Source organism: Papio anubis, chromosome 1 (genome assembly GCF_008728515.1).
Source record: "Papio anubis isolate 15944 chromosome 1, Panubis1.0, whole genome shotgun sequence".
Lineage (NCBI taxonomy): Eukaryota > Metazoa > Chordata > Mammalia > Primates > Cercopithecidae > Papio > Papio anubis.
The window spans coordinates 213,061,595-213,083,605 of record NC_044976.1 but is presented as its reverse complement, the minus strand read 5'-3'; the positions used below and the strand labels follow the sequence as shown (position 1 = coordinate 213,083,605).

Below are 22,011 nucleotides of genomic sequence, written 5' to 3'. Positions count from 1 at the left end.
TTGAGTGGATATTGCAAACACATACTTATATGCTAACAAATAAATTGCATCAAATACTTCATATTATATTTTTTTAATTTGTATTTTTCAGACAATGAATGATTTTGACTATTTGAAACTACTAGGTAAAGGCACTTTTGGGAAAGTTATTTTGGTTCGAGAGAAGGCAAGTGGAAAATATTATGCTATGAAGATTCTGAAGAAAGAAGTCATTATTGCAAAGGTAACTGATTATTAAAGTTGATCACTAAATTTTTGTTTGCAGTGTACATGTGTTTGTGGGCTCATGAATTTACATGCTAATGTATGCAAGTTCCATTAAACAACCAAAATATGGTTGTAGACTACTGCTGCAGTAATTTTTGTGTATTCATATTTGTAATTTTACAAGTTTTCAGACATTTATAATATCTGTGTATTACATGCTAAAGCTATTCTCTTAAGGAAATAGAAATGTTTATGTTTGCGTGTTTGGGAGAATGTTTTGTGGTCTATATCATAATTATACTAGGGTTGCTTTTTAATGTTTTCCCCTATTGTCCTGAATTTCTTATTAAGATTGACTAGAGTAGTGTAGATGATTTTTACTAATAAATTCTAAAGCTTATATAACACCGAATGGAAAAACATACTAAATAGATTTGAAAATACTAGAATGGTGAAATTAAATTATTTTAGGAAGACTTACTTCCCACCCCCATACCTTTATTCAGCTTAGACGTTTTTAAATAAATAGCATGTTAATGATGTCAGTTCTCACTCAGAGTTCTGAACAAAATCCCAATTCCCTCAGGAGATATACTTTACAAATTGCTTTATGTCTTACTTAATTCAACAAATGACATAAATTACTGTTATTATTTTATGGACTACTTTAACTTCCAGTTATTTGCAACTATAGCTTCCTCATCTGGAGTGTATTGCCCCATACACTTTGTGAAACTTTGTTTCCCCATCTTTGTACATTTGTTTTGATGTCAACTCCTTTACAAGTCAGTAGCCCTGTTGGAAAGAACATTGACTTTGGAGTCATACACACCTAGGTTCACATCTCACCTAATAGTCTTTAACAACCAGTACTTTTTAAAGCAGTACTTTGGGGAAGTACTGCTGTCTTAGGGGCATTTGGAAATGTTCACGGGGGGCACGTATTTACTTATCACAGTAACTGAGGAGGAGGGATACTTCTGACAGTTACCAGGTAGAAGCCAAATGTGCTAAATACCTTGCAGTGTGTTGGGCAGCCAATCAGAGCCTTAGTTTTTTTCATTTAAATTGATATAATAAAACCTCTGGACAGGAATATTTTGAGGATTAGGATATGTAAGGTATTTAGCATCCTAGTTGGCACTTATTATTAATTAAGTGATATTTTCTGGGAGGTAGTATAATGTCGGGTAGGTTTTGCCGCTTAGTAAGTGATCCAACTTTTCATACCTTTATTTTCTTATCTATAGAGTGGGGCTAATAGTAGTACCTGCCTCATATGGTTATTTTCAGGGTTAAATGAATAGATAAATGTAATAGTACATGCCATCACTATTAAATAAACTAAACAAATTAAATTATAAATCAAATGAAATTAAAATATGCTATTGTTATAAATTTTTTATAATTATTTAATATCTACTGTGTATTATTACTACCTACTGTGTATCAAGCATCAGTAAATATCTGTTCCATTCTGTTTTTTTCTTTTATATACTAGCCACACTTGTATCCCACTATTTAATTTCTATTCATCAGACTGGGGAATATCCTATTAGACACTGTCTTATCTCACTACTTAACTTTTCTGAGTAACCCTACAGAATTGGGTATATTTCACAAATGATAGACTATTCTGATTGATGTAGTACCCTGCTGCTTTCTCCCAACAAATCTGTTTATCATTTCTTGAAAGAAAATATGCTCATTTATAGCAAAATGATTAACACTATGAAGATGTGGGGTGTGACAAGACCTGGGATTTGGTTCCTGATGTGCCTGCCCTTCTCAGAGCAACACATCAGGGAAGAAATGATGTTGATACCTTTTTACTGGTGATGTTAACTTTGATTGCTTGACTACAGTGGTGTCTACTGTGTTTCTTCACTTTAAAGTTGCTATTTTTCCATTCAAAACTAAGTAGTATCTTAGAGGAAATACTCTGAGACTATATAAATAACGTATTTTTTCTTAAACTTTTATGTACTAATTTTAACATCCATATCAGTGGATTTTGCCCATAATAATTTATTACTGTTGTGTTCTAATGGTGATTTTCTATTTTCCTCATTCCTTATACATTCTTAGTCAATTAAGCTAAAGGTTTATCAGTTTCGTTAAGCTTTTCAAAGAACCAACTTTTGACTTTGTTGATTTTTCTCTATTTTATCTGTCTTTGCTTTAATCTTTATTTATTTATTTTTTCCTTCTGCTTACTTTGGGTTTAGTTTATTTTTTTCCTAGTTCCTTAAGTTATAAAGTTAGATTGTTGATTTGTGATCTCTCTTATTTAGTTTAAGCATTTATGGCTTTAAATTTCTCACTTAGCACTGCTTTTGCGGCATCCTATAAATTTTAGTCTGTCATGTTTGTGTTTCATTCGTCTCAAAGTATTTCTAATTTCCTTTGTCATTGATTGTGTCTGTTTAATTTCTACAAATTTGGAAATTTTCTTGTTTTCTTTATATTATTCTAACTTCATGTTGTAGTTGGAGAAGATACTTTGTGATTTGTCTTTTAAAGTTTGTTGAGACTTAATTTGTAATCCAACATATGGTCTATCCTGGAGAATGTCCCCTGTGCACTTGAAAATACTGTAGAGTCTGTTGTTAGGTAGAGTATTTTGTGTATCTTTAATAGAGCATTTTGTGTATATCTCTTAGATTTAATTGCTTCATTGAATTGTTGAAGTCTTCTATTGCTTTACTTATTTCTGTCTGGTTGTTGTATTCATTATTGAGAGTGTAGGGTGTTGAAATCTCCAACTATTAATGTAAAATGGTCATTGCTTTTGACAGTTCTTTCAGTTTTTGCCTCATATATTTTGATGGTCTTGTTATTAGGTATGTAAGTGTTTATAATTGTTATATCTTGCTCTGTTAACTCTTTTATTAATAATATTTTTTGATCTTTTCTGGCCTTTTCATTTAAAGTCTGTTTTGTCTGATATTAATATAGCTACCCGTTTTCTCTTTTGGTTACTATGGTAGTACCCCCTTTAGCTGCAGTTTTGCTTTTCATAGTTTAAGTTATCCTGAATCAACCACAGCCTAAATATAGATGAGTATGGTAAAATAAGATATTTTGAGAGAGAGACCACATACATCACAATAACTTTTATCACAATATATTGTTATAATTTTTCTATTTTATTTTGTTGTTAATTTACTTTTAATAGTAACTGTTAATCTACTTTAATATCCATTTATAAAGGATGTGCCTAATTTACAAATTAAACTTTATCATACGTAGTATGTATAGGAAAAAAACATGGTATATGCAGTTGGCGCTCCGTATTCTACATCCATGGATTCAACCAATGTGGATTTAAAATACTCAAAAATAATATGGGAAGATGTGCATAGATTATATGCAAATACTATGCTATTTGATATTAGGGACTTGAGCTTCTGTGGATTTTATTATCTGCAGGGGGATTTTGAAACCAATCTCCCATGGATATCAAGGAATGACTTTATAGAATTTGGTACTATCCATGGTTTTCGGCATCTACTGGGATCTTGAAACATATCCTCCACTGATAAGGGGAACTGCTATATTTTCATGGAAAATTTGTTTTTTTCTCTTTCACTTTTACCCTGTTTATGGCTTTTGGAGACAGCATGGAGTTGGATCATGCTTTTTGTTTGTTTGTTTAATCGACTTTCCCAGTCTCTTTCTTTTGATTGGAGAGTTTAATCCATTTACATTTAAAGTGAGTCCTGATAAGGACTTACTTCTGTCTTTTTGCTATTTATTTTCTATATGCCTCATTGCTTTTTGTCCTTCTTTTGTGTTTAATTGATTCTACATAAATGCCTTCTTTTGTGTTTAATTGATTTTTGAGTGAAACATTTTAATTCTCTTCTCATTTCCTGTTGTGTATATTCCATAGCTATTTTCTTTGTATAGATTATATTTAATATCCTGAAGTTACAGTACTGTAATTTGAATTTATACCACCTGAACTTTACTAACCCTCAAAAACTCTACTTCTTTACAATTCTGTACTCACTCCTTTCAATTGGTGGTGTCTTTAAATTGCATCTTTATGCATTGTGTGTCCAAAAACGAGACAACTAATTTTTTAATGCGTGAGTCTCTTTAATCATGTAGAAATCAAAAAGTGGTATTACAACACAAACTTACAGTAATACTAGCTTTTATAATTTTTATGTATTTAGCTTTACCAGATCTTTAATTCTTCATCTGGCTTTAAGTGACTGTCTAAAGTCACAGGTTTATATTTAAACCTGAAGGGACTCACTATAGCTTTTCTTGTATGACAGGTCCAGTGCTAATGAACTCCCTCAGTTTCTGTTTACCTAGGACTGTCTTAATACCTCCCTCATTTTTGAAAGATAGTTTTGCTGGATTCTTGCTTTACTTTTTTTCCTTCAGCACTTTGAATGTATCAACCAGTCGCCTTCTGGCCTTCAGTGTTTCTGATGAGAAGTCTTCGATAATCTTATTCGGGATCCCTTGTATTTGATGATAAACAAGCAAAACAGACTCATTACTGATAGGGAAAAAGTTCGAGTGGTCTTGATAGGAGATCAAACCAGCTGCAACATTCCCTTAAGCCAAAGCCTAATCCAGAGCAAGGCCTTAATTCTCCCAATTCTGTGAAGGGTGAGAGAGGTGAGGAAGCTGCAGAAGAACAGTTGGAAGCTAGGAAAGGTTGGTGTGTGAGGTTTAAGGAAAGACACCATCTCTATAGCATAAAAGTGCAATGTGAAACCACAAGTGCTGACACAGAAGCTGCAGCAAGTTATCCAGAGATCTAGCTAAATAATTGGTGAAGATGACTACACGAAACCACAGATTTTCCTCGTAGATGAACCTAGGACTTCCTTAGAAAGGAGAAGTTAGTGCCTGGCTTTAAAGCTTCCAAGGGCAGATTGACTCTCTCAGTAGTGGCTATGCAGTTGGTGACTTTAAGTTGAAGCCATTGCTCCTTTACCATTTCAAAAATCCTAGGGCCCTTAAGAATTATGGTAACTCTGCACTGCCTGTTCTCTATCAGTAAAGCAGCAAAGCTTGGATGACAAACACATCTGCTTACAGTATGTTTTACTGAATATTTTAGGCCCACTGTGGAGACTTTCTCAGAAAAAAAGATACCTTTTTAAATATTACTGCTCATTGACAATGCACCAGTTATGCAAAAGCTCTGATGGAGATATACAAGGAGATGAATGTTGTTTTTATGCCTGCTGACCCAGTGTCCATTAGCAATGTCCATTCTGCAACCCATTATTTCAACTTTCAAGTCTTATTATTTAAGAAATACATTTTGTAATAGATAGTAATTACTGCCATAGATAGTAATTCCTCTGCTGATAGATCTGGGGAAAGTTAATTGAAATCCTTCTGGGAAAGATTCACCATTCTAGATGTCTTGAAAAACATTCAGGCTTCATGGAAGGAGGTCAGAATATCAACATTAATAGGAGTTTGTAAGAAGTTGATTCCAATCTTCGTGGATGAGTTTGAGGAGTTCAAGACTCCAGTGGAGGAAGTAACTGCCGATGTGGTAGAAATAGCAAGAGAACTAGAATTAGCAGTGGGGCCTGAAGATAGGACTGAATTTTATCAGGTCCATGATAAAACATGAACAAATGAGGATTTGCTTCTTATGGTTGAGCAAATAAACTGGTTTCTTGAGATAGAATCTACTCTTTGAGAAGATGCCATGGACATTGCTGAAATAACAGCAAAGGATTTAGAATCTTACATAAAGTTAGTTGATAAAGCAGTGGCAGGTTGTGAAAGGATTGACTCCAATTGTGAAGAAAGTTTTGTTGTGGGTAAGCAGCATGGCATGAGAAAGAGAAACTTTTCTTGGAAGAAAAAGCCAATATGGTAAACTTCATTGTTTTCTCATTTTAAGAAATTGCCACTCCGGGCATGGTGGCTCATGCCTGTAATCCCAAGACTTTGGGAGGCCAAGGTAGGCAGATAACTTGAGGTCAGGGGTTCAAGACTAGCCTGGCCAACATGGTGAAACCCTGTCTCTACTAAAAATACAAAAATTAGCTGGGTGTGATTTCGGGTGCCTGTAATCCTAGCTACTTGGGAGACTGAGGCTTGAGAATTGCTTGAATGCCAAGATCGTGCCACTGGGTGACAGAGCAAGACTTCGTCTCAAAAAAAAAAAAAAAAAGAAAAAAAAGAAATTGCCACAGTCACTCTCACCTTTGGCAACTGCCACCCTGATCACTCAGCAGCCATCAGCATCAAGACAAGACCTTCTGCCAGCAAAAAGATAACGACTTGCTGAGGGCTCAGATGACCCTTCGCCTTTTTTGGCAATCAAGTATTTTTAAATTAAGGTATGTACATTTCTTTAGACATAGTGCTGTTACACACTTAATAGACTACAGTATAGTGTAGTGTAAACATAACTTGTATATGCACTGGGACACCACAAAGTTAATGTGACTTGTTTTATTGCAATACTCTTGTTGTGGTGGTCTGGAACGAAACCTGAAGTATGCCTGTATGGGGGAGATAAAAAAGGCTATTTGGTTGAGACATGAAACATTGTTTCTTGAGAAGCCCAGGTCTATTGATATAGTGTAACCTTTCCTTCATTACAGGTCTGACCATGCTATTTGGTTGTCCCATGAATAATATTCATTTACTTATACAATCGCAAACACCAAATTAGTGTTCAGTTTTTAGAATTTATCAAAAGACAAAGCACTGAAGACTCAAGTATGGTTACAGAACAGACGGAAAATGTTAAAAACCCTGTCATTGTAAAAGAAATGGTATAGTTGATGGATGTCAGCTGAAAGCATGTTATAGTTTGAAAAAAAAAAAAAAAAAAAAACAACAGGAATGAATTGGCGGCCAGAGACAGAGGGTGATGGAGCCACCAGGGTTGCAAAGGCAGAAGTTGATGGAGCCACCATGGGCCTAGAGGATAGAAATGCAAATTACTGAGGATTAGTTATAGACCTTGAAATCAAATTTCCCCTGCTGGGTTTAGAACTTGCTTGGAATCAGTGATGTTTTTATTTCTTCCATCTTCTCCCTTTCTGAATTGGAATATCTATCCTAGGCCTTTCTACGATTGTGTTTTGGAAGCAGATAACTTGTTTTCTAGTGTGAGAGGTCCACAGATTTAGAGGAATTTTGTCCCAGGATGGATTAGGTACAGAGTCTCACCCATTCCTGATTGGATGATAACACTTGGGACTTGTGAGCTGATGATACTTAAATGAGATTTTGGACTTAGACTTGATACTGTATTGGTTGAGACTTTTGAGACTTTTGGGGATATTGGGATGGGGTGAATGTTAGGATGGAATGAACTATAGTGGGTTGAGTGGTAGCCCCTAAAATAGTATGTTCACATCCTATTCCCTGGAACCTATTAACTCTTGCTTTATTTGGAAAAAGGGTATATGCATATATAGTTATGCAGATAAAATTAAGTTAAGAATCTTAAGTAGATCATCCTCGATTATCCGGGAGGGACCTAAATCTAATGAGAAGCATCCTTGTTGGAGTGATGCAGACAGAGATTTCACCTACACAGAGGAGAAGGTGACATAAAGGTGGCAGAGGTTGGAGTGATGCAGCTTCAAGCCAGGAAATGTCAAGGACTGCCAGCAGCTTCCAGAAACTAAGAGAAAGGCATGGAATGGATTCTTCTTCAGAGCCTCTGGAGGGATCATGTCTCTGCCAGTCTTGATTTTGTACTTCTGGTCTCCAGAACTATGAGAAATTTTTTGTGATTTTTTTGTTTTGTTTTTTGAAATGGAGTTTCGCTCTTATTGCCCAGGCTGGAGTTCAATGGCACGATCTCGGCTCACTGCAACCTCTGCCTCCTGGATTCAAGGGATTCTGCTGCCTCAGCCTCCTGAGTAGCTGGGATTACAGGCATGTGCCACCGGGCCTGGCTAATTTTGTATTTTTAGTAGAGATGGGGTTTCTCCATGTTGGTCAGGCTGGTCTCAAACTCCCGACCTCAGGTCATCTGCCCACCTCAGCCTCCCAAAGTGCTGGGATTACAGGTGTGAGCCATCGCGCATGGCCAATTTTTTGTTGTTTTAAGCCATCAAGTTTTGGTGGTATTTTGTTATAGAGGCCACAGGAAATGAATACAGTCAGGTACCCAGAAATGTGAACTTTTCCACCTTTGGAAGGGATATCTGAATCAGATTGCCTGCAGTAATAGTAGTCTACTAAGTGCCTCTTCCCCAGTGCCTTCATACTCTTTCAGAGTTGAATTGCATGGTTACCGAGCTAGAGGACTCTCTTGACTACTAGGCAGTGCAGCTGCATTCACTGTCAGCTCCACATGGGGTGAAGGCACAGTCCATCCCATTAGGCCCTTAGGAGTTCTGGAATAATGGTTGAAAAGTCTAATTAGAGTTTCTTGCTTAGGGATCATTCCTGCTTTGGGCATCCACAACTGTCTTGCCACTCCCAGGACCACTGCATTATGTAGGAGAAAGGAAAGTTGAGGTGATGTAGCTAAGAATTCTGTAGTGATAACATCATGCTCCTCCACCCCTTCTTCCCCATGTCCAGAAAAGTGGAGGAATCTATGGAGCGGGGACCTTCCTTTAGCCATCCTCAGGTTGAGTGTGAGCATACATTTGTGAAGCGTACATTTGTTTAGCCAACAGATGTTTCTATTTCCCATTCCTATTCTCTATCAGACTGTTACTCTGAGGATGATATCTGACATGATACGTCTATTTGATACGATAACCTCTTTGCTTGTTTTTGGATAGTATGGGCTATAAAGTATGTTCTTTGGTCTGAAGACATGTAACTTGGTGGGGGCGCAGTACCTTCTGTTCCAGTCATCTTACAGTATTTTGAGCTTTTGTATCTACCATTGGTTATGCAAAGCTCAATCTAGTGTAAATGTCTATTTCCAAGAATGACCATTTATAGTCTCCTGGGGATAGTGGCAGTAGCTCAGTGTAGTGTACTTGCCAACTATGTATGGGAGTGGGGGGACTTTTTTCTTGGGAATATATGCCATAGTCATCTGCAGTCTCTTTCTCCCTTTCTGGCAGACAGGATGGCTCTTTCTGGAATTTTGTGCATCAGAGGGTACAAGAGGAATACATCACTGGCCAGCCCATCTCTGCATTGCTGCATATCTCCCATATCTACTCATTTTGGGGACCCAGATAGCCACCTCAGACAAGCATGCTGGGACATCCACTTGCTGGTTCCAATCATCTCCTGATCCTGAAAGAAGTTGTTTTGATGACCATCAGCATGTCCTACTTTAATTCACTCCTTAAATTCCCATAATGCTTCTCATAGAGCCATGCCTCATTAGTAATCCATCCATTTATTATTTATTTTATTTATTTATCTATTTTGAGATGGGGTTTCGCTCTTGTTGCCCAGGCTGGAATGCAGTGACGCAAACTCAGCTCACTGCAACCTCCACCTCCCAGGTTCAAGAGATTCTCCTATTAATAATCCATCCATTTATTATTTATTTTATTTATTTATCTATTTTGAGATGGGATTTCATTTCTTGTTGCCCATAGGGCTGGAAATGCAGGACGAACCTTCCAGCTCACTGGGTGACTCTCCGCCTCCCCAGGTTCAAGAGATTCCCTGCCTCAGCCTCCCAAGTAGCTGAGATTACAGGCATTCACCACCACACCTGGCTAACTTTTTGTGTTTAGTAGAGACGGGGTTTCACCATGTTGGTCAGGCTGGTCTCAAACTCCTGACCTCAGGTGATCCACCTGCCTCAGCCTCCCAAAGTGCTGGGATTACAGGCATGAGCCACCATGCCTGGCACATGCATTTAATAGTCTAGTTTTCTACTGCCTATCAGCCTGACCATATGGCCAGGCAAATGGTCACAGCCCATTCATGGGTGTACATCCACACATCAGGGTTATGTTTGTTTAGTTCTTCCATCATTGCAAGGAAAACAGTGTACAGCTGAGCCCTTTGAGCTGATTTGTTCTTCGATCAGTTTCACGTCAGTCAGTCATAGTGTGACAGCCTTCCAAACAGGATGTTGGCTGATCACCTTTGAACTGCCATCATCTGTAAAACAAACCACTTTTTGGTGGTCAGTGAGAGCTCTTTGTGAGACACTAACATTTGAAAAGTAGGATGTGGCAATAGGATCTGGTAGCTTCACAGATGGTTCCAAAGTTGGTCTAGAAGAAAAGAGGAGGCCAAGTGTGATGACTCATGGCTATAATCTCAACACTTTGGGAGGCCAAGGCAGGAGAATCGCTTGAGTCTAGGAGTTCAGACTCAGCCTGGGCAACATAGTGAGACCCTCATCTCTAGAAAAAATACAAATTATCCAGGTGTGGTGGCATGCACCTGGTAATACTAGCTACTCAGTTGGCTGAGATGTGGGATTGCTTGAGCCTGGGAGGTCAAGACTGCAGTGAGTTGTGATTGCCCCCACTGTATTCAGAGTGGGTGATACAAAGTGAGACCCTGTCTTTAAAAAAAAAAAAAAAAAAAAAAGGTTTTCTTCTATTGAATATGGTAAGTATCTTCTTGCATTCCTTAGCACATTCCTGTTAAGCCATTTTCATTGTTATAGGTACTCGTTAGAGTGTTTCTCTGACATTACCCAAGACATGGGTATTTTAAGTTTTAGGATTATGTTATATCCTTTAGTCATAAAGACAGTTTCAGTTAATGCCCAGTAGCATCGTCTCTCTAATGATGTGTTCTATACTTTCTTGTCTGGCCCACGATCCCAGTGGTTGCTGCTGGACAGCATTCATGGGCTTTTTACCATAAGCTCCAGTCTGTTTAAGTATGAGTTGCAGATACTTCTAAAATCATATCTGAGTGTATATCATAAGGACCCAAAGGCATTAATTGATCCACTGCAACTTAGATAATAGCCTGCTGTAGTTTAGGTCTCCATTCATGTGTGTCCTTTAAGGTAGTTTTACGGATTGAATTTAGCACTAGTCCCCAAATACAGAATTTTTCTTCTGCAAAACTCAAACAAACCAGGTGCAGTGGATGCTTCTTGCTTACTTTCATGGTTATGTAATAACAGCTATTTAATTTTAGTTGCCTGTAGAATGTTATAGGTGGTTCCTGCCCAGGTTATTCGTAAGAATTTCAGTTTGGTAGACCCTGGGGTATTTGCTGGATTTATCCTCTAGCCTGTGGTATTCCTGTGAGCCACCACTATTTTCAGGTCAGCCCTAGCTTGTTCTTAGGTTTCCGGTCCTGTCATCATGTCATCACTGTAGTATATTATTGTATTCTGGACCTGTATCAAGTCAAAATCCCTTCAAAACAAATTATAATAGTAAGCTGATGAATGCAGATAAACCTGTAGCAGTGCCGTAAGTGTAAATTGGGATCATTCCCACTTGAAGGCAAAGTGCAGTTGGTTTTTTCCTGAGATTGGGACCAAGAAAAAGTATTGGCACAACAATCAGTCTCTCTCTCTCTCTCTCTCTCTCTCTTTTTTTTAAATTGAAACAGGGTCTCACTTTGTTACCCAGGCTAGTCTTGAACTCCTGGACTCAAGTGATCCTCCTGCCTTGGCCTCCCAAAGTGCTGGGATTACAGGTGTGAGCCACTATGTCTGGCTGAGTATGTCTCTTTTAGGTTGTTTTATTTTGAGAACTTCTGAAACCATGTCAGAGACTGCTGATGCTGTAGATGACACTACATTATTCAAGTCTTGATTATCTGCTGTGAGTTTTCATGAGTCATTCACCTTTTTCATGCACGACACAGAGAATTTGTTGGTAATAGCACTCCAGTGTTGAACGCGTTGTTAATTAATGTGCTAAATCTCTTTTGGTCAACCATGATACTGTTTCAAATTAACAACCTATGTGAGCTGGGGAAGTTCCATAGATTCTCATTTAGCATGTTCTGACTGAAGGGAAAACTAGCAAGCTTTCTGCAGTATAGTAGCTGAAGCTTTCCCTGGTCAGAATAATATCCTTCCCCAAAACATACTCAGGTAATGTGGATGCAAGTACTTCACATGATTCATTCAAACATACTAATTTTCATCCAAATTTTAATTTAATCCTGTCAACCATTTCATCTTCATATCCTGTCTTTCTAATTATTGCCCCTGCTAGGACTTTACCAATAGGTTTTAGAATCAGAGGCACTGAATTTTGTGTCAGGAACCCCTGGAAGCTTTCCTTTTTACCTTCTATTGTACCTACAGGTGTGCTTATGGCCTTCAGTTCCTACTTGGAGATTACTTTAAAAAAAAAACCCTGGTTCTTTGTCAGTCCTCATCCTGATTAATTTGGTAGCCCATCATCTCTGATGATTTGAACTGAGGTTCTTCATTGTCATTTTTGCCTCCCAGCTTGGTGCATTGCTTGAAATTAGGGTACATAGAGTGTGTTTGTTTAGGGCCCTTCAGTGTTGGGGGACTAAGAGGAGCTCCCACTGGTAAGCCTAACTTCTGATAATGCAGCATTAAGACCTTTGTGTTAACATCAGTGTCCATTTTATTCATCCCATCTCTTAGTAACCATTTAAAATTTCATCCTGCTTGGGACTTCCTTGACTGTCTGTTTTGTCTTTACCCATTCACTTGTGATTCAGTCTTATTTTCTTAGCATCTGTAAGACCCATAGTAAGAAGCTGAGACAACAAATCCAACACATTTCTTGGATCATTGATAGATTTTGCAGCAGTTATATCAGATGCCATCATAGAGGGGCCCTTTTAGTCACAGTATTTACCATGATCTAAAGGGCATATTAAGGACGAACAAACATCTTGATGACCATGAAGTTAATCCAGCATGGTTTGCGTATGCAGCTTATCAGCTATGTCATGTATGGAGTGCCACTTGGCATTTAAAGGAGGGGAAGGACCATTTCCCTTTTCAGGGTAAACAAATTTTACAATGGCTTTTACCCAGTCCACCAGACTAGCTGTCCCTTTAGGAACAGTCTGTTGTGTGTTTGGATCATGTACAACCATCTATGATTGTTCAGTAGTAAGTTGTGGTTCCTGCATCAACCCCAAGTAGACTTCTTCATTCTGCAACATTCAGAATCAAAGATACTGCTTCCAAGTTAGTCACTCTCACGATCTATTTTCGTAATTGTTTTTCAGGAACCCGATGAATACCAATTCACAAGGCGAGATAGCTCCTTCACACATACACATAACCCCTGCTTCCAGTAGTATCATGGTTTTGTCACCCACCATTTGGACAATGTTCCTGGTGGTCAAAGGCCATAGAAATGCTGTCTGGTTTTTTTCCCAGCATAATTTTCCACTGGGTTGTATCTTGGAGGCTAACAGTCATAACAGTCATAACTCTCTTTTACTTTCATTTTAGCTGTTTTAAAATACGGCACACTGGGCCAGGCGCAGTGGCTCACATTTGTAATCCCAGCACATTGGGAGGCCAAGACGAGTGGATCACTCAAGGCCAGGAGTTTGAGACCAGCCTGGCCAACATGGTGAAACTCTGTCTCTACTAAAAATATAGAAAACTAGCTTGGCTTGGTGGCATGCGCCTGTAATCCCAGCTACTTGAGGGGCTGAGGCAGGAGAATCAATGGAACCTGGGAGGGAGAGGTTGCAGTGATCCGAGATCATGCCACTGCACTCCAGCCTGGGAGACAGAGCGAGACTCCCTCTCAAAGAAAAAAAAAAAAAAACAGACTGCAGTGGCAATAAGACCAGAAGCTCCTCACTTCTGTCTCTAAAGTGGGGAAAGGGCAAGGATGGAGGAGGCTTTCTGTAATACTTGGAAGCTGGCCGACAGAACTTTGATGAGTACATGAAGAAGGCTCTAGGCATGGGCTTTGTCACTAGGCAGGTGGGAAATGTGAACAAACCAACAGTAATTATCAGTCAAGAAGGAGACAAAAGGTGGTGATCAGGATTCAAAGTATGTTCAAGAACACAGAAGTTAGTTTCCATCTGGGAGAAGAGTTTGATAAAACCACTACAGATGACAGAAACTGCAAGTTTGTTGTTAGTCTGGATAGAGACAAACTCATTCACATACAGAAATGGGATGACAAAGAAACATATTTTATAAGAGAAGTTAAGTATGGTGAAATGGTTATGACTTAACTTTTGGTGATGATGTGGTTGCCGTTCACTATAAGAAGGCATAAAAATGTTCATGGTCTGGGGCTGGAAGAGCTCTTTAGTTTTCCTATTTACTCAAGTCTCAGTGCTCTCTTGCTGTTACAGTATGGTTGATTAGATGGTTATTCTTGGTGTGGAGGTGGAAAATGGTGATTTAAGAGTTTGTTATTCCAAGCAGCCTAATTTTAACCTGGAAGTTTATCATGTTTTATAATTAAATTTTTGTCTTTAAAAAAAAGTGGATACATTTTATAATTTCCTTTGAAATGCAAATCAAATTGGAATAAAAATCTTACATGTGGGAAAAAAAATACAGGTTACCAGTGGATTGTGTATTTAGCTTGTTTCTCATCATTTTGCATTTCTTTGTGTATCCCGTGATCTAAGTCCTTGAGATTTTGGTGTGTGATTTCTAAATTCCATTGACAACTTCTATATGTAGTAATTTAGCACAGTACAGCTGCCGTCTCATGCCATTGGTGACTGTATACCCATTTAGGCATCAGAGTTTATCATTGTCTGCCCTGTCATTCTTCCTTTTTCGAAACAATGTTTTTGCCATGCTTTAATGAGTCCTACTTATGATGCCAACTGTGTCAGCTGTCCCTAAGACCACTCTCAGGCTCAGTGAGTCATGACTCACAAGACTCAGAAAAGACTCATGGTTATTATTTATGATAATGAAAAGGTACAGATTAAAATCAGCAAAGGGAAAACCACATGGAGCAAAATCCTGGAGAAACCAAGTACAAGCTTTAAGGTATCTTCTTCCAGTGGAGTCACATGGATGATGTAGTGAAGTCAAGGGTCTCCAGAGAGACCCAATCAGATACATATACATATATGAGAGAGGATTCACTGAGAAATTGGCTTATGTGATCATGGAGGCTGAAAATTCCCCAGACAGGCCATCTGGAAGCTGGAGACCTTGGGATGCTGGTAACGTATCTCAGTCCAAGTTCCAAAACCTCAGAACCTGGGAAGCTGATAGTGTAATTCTTACTCTGAGGCTGGGAACCTGGGTTTTGGTGGGAAACTATGGAGTTGCTGGTATAAATCCTGGAGTCCAAATGTCAGAGAGCCTAGAGTTCTGGTGTCCAAGGACAGGAGAAGAAGAGTGTCCAGTTCCAGGAGAGCACCTTTTCTTTGCTTTTTTAGTCCCTATTTGGGTCCCTAGTTGATTGGATGGTGTCTGCTAACATTGTGGGTGAATATTCCTCACTCAGTCCATCAATTCACATTCCAGTCTCCTCTGGAAACACAGACACATCTATTAGTAATGCTTTACCAGTTCTCTAGGTATTCCTTAATCCAGTCAAGTTGACACATAAAATTAACTATCACAGATGCACTTACTTCTCCCAGCTGTGAAGTGTTGTCAACTAAAGAAGCTTACCTGAGCCTTGGTGTCCAGGGTTTTTATTGGAAGTCAGTCACATAGGCAAGCAGTAGCTGCATGACTGCCCTGAGATGCTCAGATTCCAACCTCTCAGAGCAAAATCAGGCACGAAGTGTTGAACATGCATCCTGTTGTTAGCATAAACTATCTAGTCAAACTGGTACCATGTGGCCCAAGAACTCCAGCATACAAAAATACGCTGACCAGGCAGAATATTTCAGAGGCTCAGAATTCATTTCCCAGGAGTTGGCCAAGGGCCAATTCTGAAGACTGACTTTTTTGGGAATATGTAGAGTTTGGGCAACCCAGACCTGATGTGTTACCCTTTTTCTGCCATTAAAATAACAGCCCAATGCGTTTGCTTGATTACTGGCATCTCTTTTTCCTTGGACTCAAGTTCTTACTGGTGAATCTTAACCAAAATCTCTTAACGTGATCAGCCAGTTACTTTGTTCTCTTCTTTTGTAATCTTTTGAACCTGCATATTAAATATTGCATCAATGATTGTAGTTTATTGTAAGAAGCAGATAATGGTTTGATCTGCTATACCTTCATCAACTGTCATTGTTCTATTGGGAGTATGATTTCATTGATTTATGTTCTAGAATTATTTCATGCAGTTCGTGTAGCTTCTTTTCTTCAGCAGCATGTAACAAGATCATTATTTACTAGTTCATTCACTCATTATTTCAATAAATATATGTCGAACACCTAGTTATTTGCTAGGTACTGCTCTAGGCACTGGGACCATTTGAAAGAATACAACTGACAAACTCCTCTCCTGTGGGAAATTATATTCAAGTCAGGAATTAGAGAATAAATAATACACGTGATAAATAAATAAACGATAGAGTATGTAAGAAACTAATCCACACTACAGAGAAAACTGGAGTAGGGAAATAAGGAATAATGATGGTAGTGATTTTTGGGACTTAATGCAGTTTTAAATAGAATGATTATGGAAGGGCTCACTGAAAGGTGAAATTTCAGCAAGCTTTTGAAGGAGATCAGGAAGCAAGTCCTTTGGATATTTTGAAGGAAGAATGTTCCAGCAGGGGGAAATAGCAATTGAGAAGGCCCTGAGGAAGGGAGCTTACTTAGCACATTCTAACATATTCTTTGAATAGCTAGGAGTCTAGCATGGTGTGGAACAAGAATGGTATAGGATTGTTTGTAAGGATATTGGGTTTTACTGTAAATCAAGTGGGAAGCCTTTGGAAATTTTTATGCTGTGTAGTTACACAACCTAGTTTTCAGTATCATTTTGGCTGCAGTGTTGACAATAGACTGTGGATTGGAAGCAGATAGTTTGCTAATTACAGCAGTAATCTAGATAATTGATGATAGTGGCTTGTACTAGGGTAGTAGCAGTGGAGGTAGTGATGATAATGAGATCTTGGGTGTATTTTGATGAAGAACCAACAGGATTGCCTGACAGATTGAATGTAGAGTATGGGTGGAAAAAAAAAGGAGTTAGAGATCTTTGTTAAGACGTTTGGTCTAAGCAACTGAAAGCACGGTGTTGGCATTCACTGCAATGAAGTTGATTGCAGAAGAAACTTTTTGAAGGGAGATTTGGAATTAGGTTTTAGACATGTCAGATTTGCTGTTTTCGTTAGATACTCCAGTTTATGTCATTGATTATACATCCATGCCAAATAGGCATTTCTTGAGTTTAGGAAAGAAGTCTAAATTTGAGGTATAAATTTGGTAGTCTGTCAGCATATATCCTGTATTAGAGCCATAGTCTGAATGAGTTCACCAAAGGAAGAGTGTACCCAGTGAAGAGAATTCTGAGGACTGAGCCCTGGAGATGCTTACAGAATAAGGGTTTCAGAGCAAAGGAAGCAGCAGTTGAGACTGAGGAAAGACAGTCACTGAAGAGGAGGAAAATGAAGAGATTAGGATGTCCTGGGACCCAAGAGAAGAACATGTTTTCAGGAGGAAGGAGGGATCAAATGTGTTAAATGTTTTATTTATGGCTTCTCTTCTCAGTAGGAAGTAAGATCGCATTTTGAAAGTGGGAACGAGTGAGGTTGAGATAAAGAGAGACAAATAAATGAAAAGCTTCTGTGCTTGGAAGTCAGCACAGACCTGGGTTCTAGTCTTAGCTTAGTAGCTTGACTAGGTAAGGGTTAGTGTGTACATTTAAGTATACATACCAGGCAAGGGAGAAGGCCTGTGAAATATTTGAAACAGCCATCCTGAGAAAATGAAAAATGACCTGAGTAGCAATGGATGAAAGAGGCCTCAGAAGATTCAACTGAGATTGGTGGGAGATTCTAATAGTGTTAGTCAATATGTTTGTGTAAATTTATCTTTAGATGTGAACTACAGAGTTAAGAGGGTAGAGGTGAACTTGTCCCAATACTGCGAATGAGAGAGTCAGAAGAAAGACTGGAGTCCAAAGTGATTATATCATGATGGAAGTCAAAGGAGTTCATGTAGCCCTCCATCTAAGGAATATTTGGAACAGGAGCATCAAGAACAAAGTATCAAACACAATGCTCGAGAAAGGTGCAATAATGTTTATAGTTAACAAAGAACAGTGGTGCTTTCATCTTCTCCATCAAGGTGAGAAGTCTTCGAAAAAAGGAATAGAAATCAAGGAACAGAAAACAGTCTGACAGTTGGTGAATGGAAGAAGTATTAGAAGTCATTATCTGGGCCAGTACTCAAATTTTCAAGAAACAAAAGTTAGAATCCAAAATTTAGAGCTTGATAAGTGTGACATCTCTCCTCTGGTGGGGAAAAGTATAGGTTGCTAACATATGGCTTGTTGAGACAGTGGAAAAGTAAATAATAATCACTGGTAATCATTGTAGTTTAATTTGTAAAAGTGTGTCATATCATCAGGGAAATGCAAATCAAAACCACAATGTGATATCATCTGTATTAGTTCATTCTCACACTGCTATAAAGAACTGCCCAAGACTGGGTAGTTTATAAAGAAAAGAGGTTTAATTGACTCACAGTTCTGCATGGCCAGGGAGGCCTCAGGAAACGTACAGTCATGGTGGAAGGGGGAAGAGGCATGTCTTACGTGGTGTCAGGCGAAGAAAGAGCGAGTGCGTGAAGGAGAAACTGTCAGACACTTATAACACCATCAGATCTCCTGAGAATTCACTCACTGTCACAAGAACAGCCTGGGGGACACTGCCCCCCTGATCCAGTCACCTCCCAGAAGGTCTCTCCCTCAACATTTAGGGATTATGAGGATTACAATTCAAGATGAGACTTGGGTGGGGACCTGAGCATATCATCATCTCACCCCAGTTACAATGACTTTTATCCAAAAAAACCAAAAAATCACGGATGCTAAAATGAACTCTCCTATGCTGTTGGTGGGAATGTAAATCAGTATAGCAGCTATAGAAAACTATATGAAAGTTCCTCAAAAACTAAAAATAGAACTACCATATATATATCCAAAACAAAATCATGATATCGAGGAGACATCTACACCCTTGGGTTTATTGCAGCACTGTTCACAACAGCCAAAATATGTGATCAACCTAAGTGCGCATCAATGACTGAAAGGATAAATGTGATATACAGAGTGGAATATTATTTAGCCATAAAAAGAATGTAATCATGTCACTTGCAGCAACATTGATGGAAATGGAACCCATTATGTTAAATAAGCCAGGCACAGAAAGACAAGTATTGCACATCCTTGTTCTTATGTGGGAGCTAAAAAATGGGATTGCATCAAGGTAGACAGTAGATTGGTTGTTCCTAGAGGCTGGGAATGGCAGAGGGATGGGGAGAAGAAGTTGATTAATAGGTACAGAAGTATAGTTCTAATAAGACCTAGTGTTAGATAGTTCAGTAGGGTGACTATAGTTAACAACCATCTACTGTGTATTTAAAATAGCTGGAAGAGAAGAATTTGAATGTCTCCAGCATAAAGAAAAGTTAAAGATTTGAGGTGATGAATATCCCCATTACCCTGATTTGGTCATTACACATGTGGAATGTGTCAAAACAACATAAAACAACTCCGAAATGTATACAACTATTATGTATCAAAAAATATGTGCCAAAGTAACACTTCTCTACCCTCTTCCTCCTGTTTCTCCCACCTGATTCCTGTCTTCCTCTAGGTCTCAAGTATAGCTCTGGGTGGATGAAGGAAATGGTTTAGACAGAATGTATCTTGATTTCAACTAGATTTGTGGTCAATATGGGAGAAAATAATGTGAGCAGAGTACCTAGTGAAGTAGATAGTAGGTTGTTTGAAGATGGGAGGCAGTTTTTTGAAGTAGAAATGACCTTTAATGTTGAACTTAGATGTGGAATCAGTTGGTGCAGGGATTAAAGGAGATGACACTCATGGTGTTCTTGATAATTAAGAGTAGAAATTTTCTTTTTCTCCTCTTCTTTGCCATCTCCTACACCTCATTCCCTCAAATAACCTAACTACCATAAAACATTGAGAGGGTCAAATGAAAGGAGAACTTTAGATCATGTGTAGTAGAGGGTGAATGATAAATTGGAGAGGATCGGGAAAATAAATATTAAAAGGAAGACTATTCCTCTGCCTCAAGAAATAAAATCCCATTTCCCCTAATGCTTCTTTCCATGAAAGAAATTAGATTTAAAAGTTCATTATTTAGTATTTTATCATGGATAATATATGTAAATTTGTATTTCAAAAGCTTTTCCATGAAAAAATATTGTATACCCAAGCATTGCTAGAACTCTTTATAATTATGATCAACAAATGGATTTTTTGAAAGGCATCACATTGTTTTAGTCACTGTTTTACTACTATTGTTTTTAACTTTTTGTTTTGACATGTTGCTTTTAACTGTAATTAAAAATTATTGGCATCTGTGTTTACTTTTTAGCTTGCGCATACCTTATCTTCATAGCAGAAACTAATTAGCATGTGAAATACAGTACCATTAAATGTGCATTAATGGGAAGAAATTCTAATCTGATCAGCTGTAAAATATGTTAGAAAATACATTTTGATATGTACATGGTGTTCATTCCAGTTCCATTCTCATAACAAAGAAATACTGTTTTTGCTTTTGCCTCCATACGTCTTTACGTGGTTCCTTGCATGTGGTCAGATTACAAATTTAGGGGGTAAAAAAGTCTTCCCTTATGAAACTTGCTAAGTGATTTAGAGAAATAACTATTATGTGTGATAAGGCTGTTTTAACAAAATAGAATGTAATACCTCACTGACATTTTTCAAGGCACTAGAATATCTTTTCTACTTCCAAATAAATTTCATACATACTTTTCCTTAGTCTTTTCCTAATTTATTGACCCAGATTACTTAACTTCTTAAACCATAACATGTAAATGTTATCTTCTGTGAATTTCTTCTGAACTGCTTATACAAATTTCTATGATTCACTCTCATGTTGGAGGCATATAACTTTTATATTATTACTGTTAACTTGATATCTCAAAACTATCCCCTTTTTCTTGTTCCTGCTGCCACCATAGTAGTCCAAGCCATCCTCACTTCTCTCTTGGGGTACTGTAATACTTTCCTAATTGATCCTTCTTAGAAGAACATGAGTAGACTTTTACAAACATGTCACCCACACCCCATCACTTTCTCCATGTCCCACACCATCACAATACCCAACTTACACTCTTCCAATAGCGTTGGTTTTCCCTTACAGCCCCATTGACAATAGTGGATAACCTCCACTTTTTCCTTAATACCACTTATCAGAAGGAGTAATTGTTTAAGTTGGATAATTTACTTGTTTGTGTTTTCCACTAGCCTGTGAACTCCATGAGCAATGGAATCTTATCTTTTTATTAAGTTACTTTATACCAGCACTTTTCTTAGCAATTAGTGAGTGCACATCAGCAGTTGTTTTTTTTTTTTTTTTAAGTGAATGGACTTGGTTCAGTATATCACAAAATAGCCACTTGTATAATGCTTAATCATGTATTTCACACTCCCTCTGTGATGCTCACTGGCAGTAGTATCCCCTTCTCTGGTTTTTCCCGTTAACACTGATCACCGTGTAGGTAGAATTAAAGCTCCATGAGAGCAGCGAATTTTGTCTGTTTTTTCAGTGTCCTGTCTCTGATATGCAGATGAATACCCAGAAAATACTCGTTGCATATGTGTTGAAGGAGTTGGGTGGGTGGCTGGGTGGCTGGATGGATGAATGAACTCTTGCACACTTGACATCTTGGAATTCTTTCCTATGATACACAATTCAGTTCAATAGACATGTATTAAGTATCTGCTGTATGCTTACCATCATGTTAGGTACAGTATATATGGAAATCAGTAAGTTCTGGTGTCATTTCTGCTTCTGATTTATTTTGTTTTGCAATGTTTG

The 22,011-nt window shown here is 38.1% G+C and overlaps 1 protein-coding gene and 1 pseudogene across 4 annotated transcripts in view; both read left to right on the top strand.

Annotated features, from left to right (window-relative positions):
- AKT3 (AKT serine/threonine kinase 3) overlaps nt 1-22,011 on the top strand; it is a 363,075-nt gene that overhangs the window by 218,992 nt on the left and 122,072 nt on the right. For all 4 annotated transcript variants that reach the window (XM_017958446.3, XM_003893691.5, XM_017958504.3 and 1 more), the window contains one exon: nt 92-223. In XM_017958446.3, the coding sequence (XP_017813935.1) occupies nt 92-223 (132 nt within the window). The remainder of the gene's footprint in view (nt 1-91; nt 224-22,011) is intronic.
- On the top strand, nt 13,775-18,888 carry LOC108585809 (annotated as a pseudogene).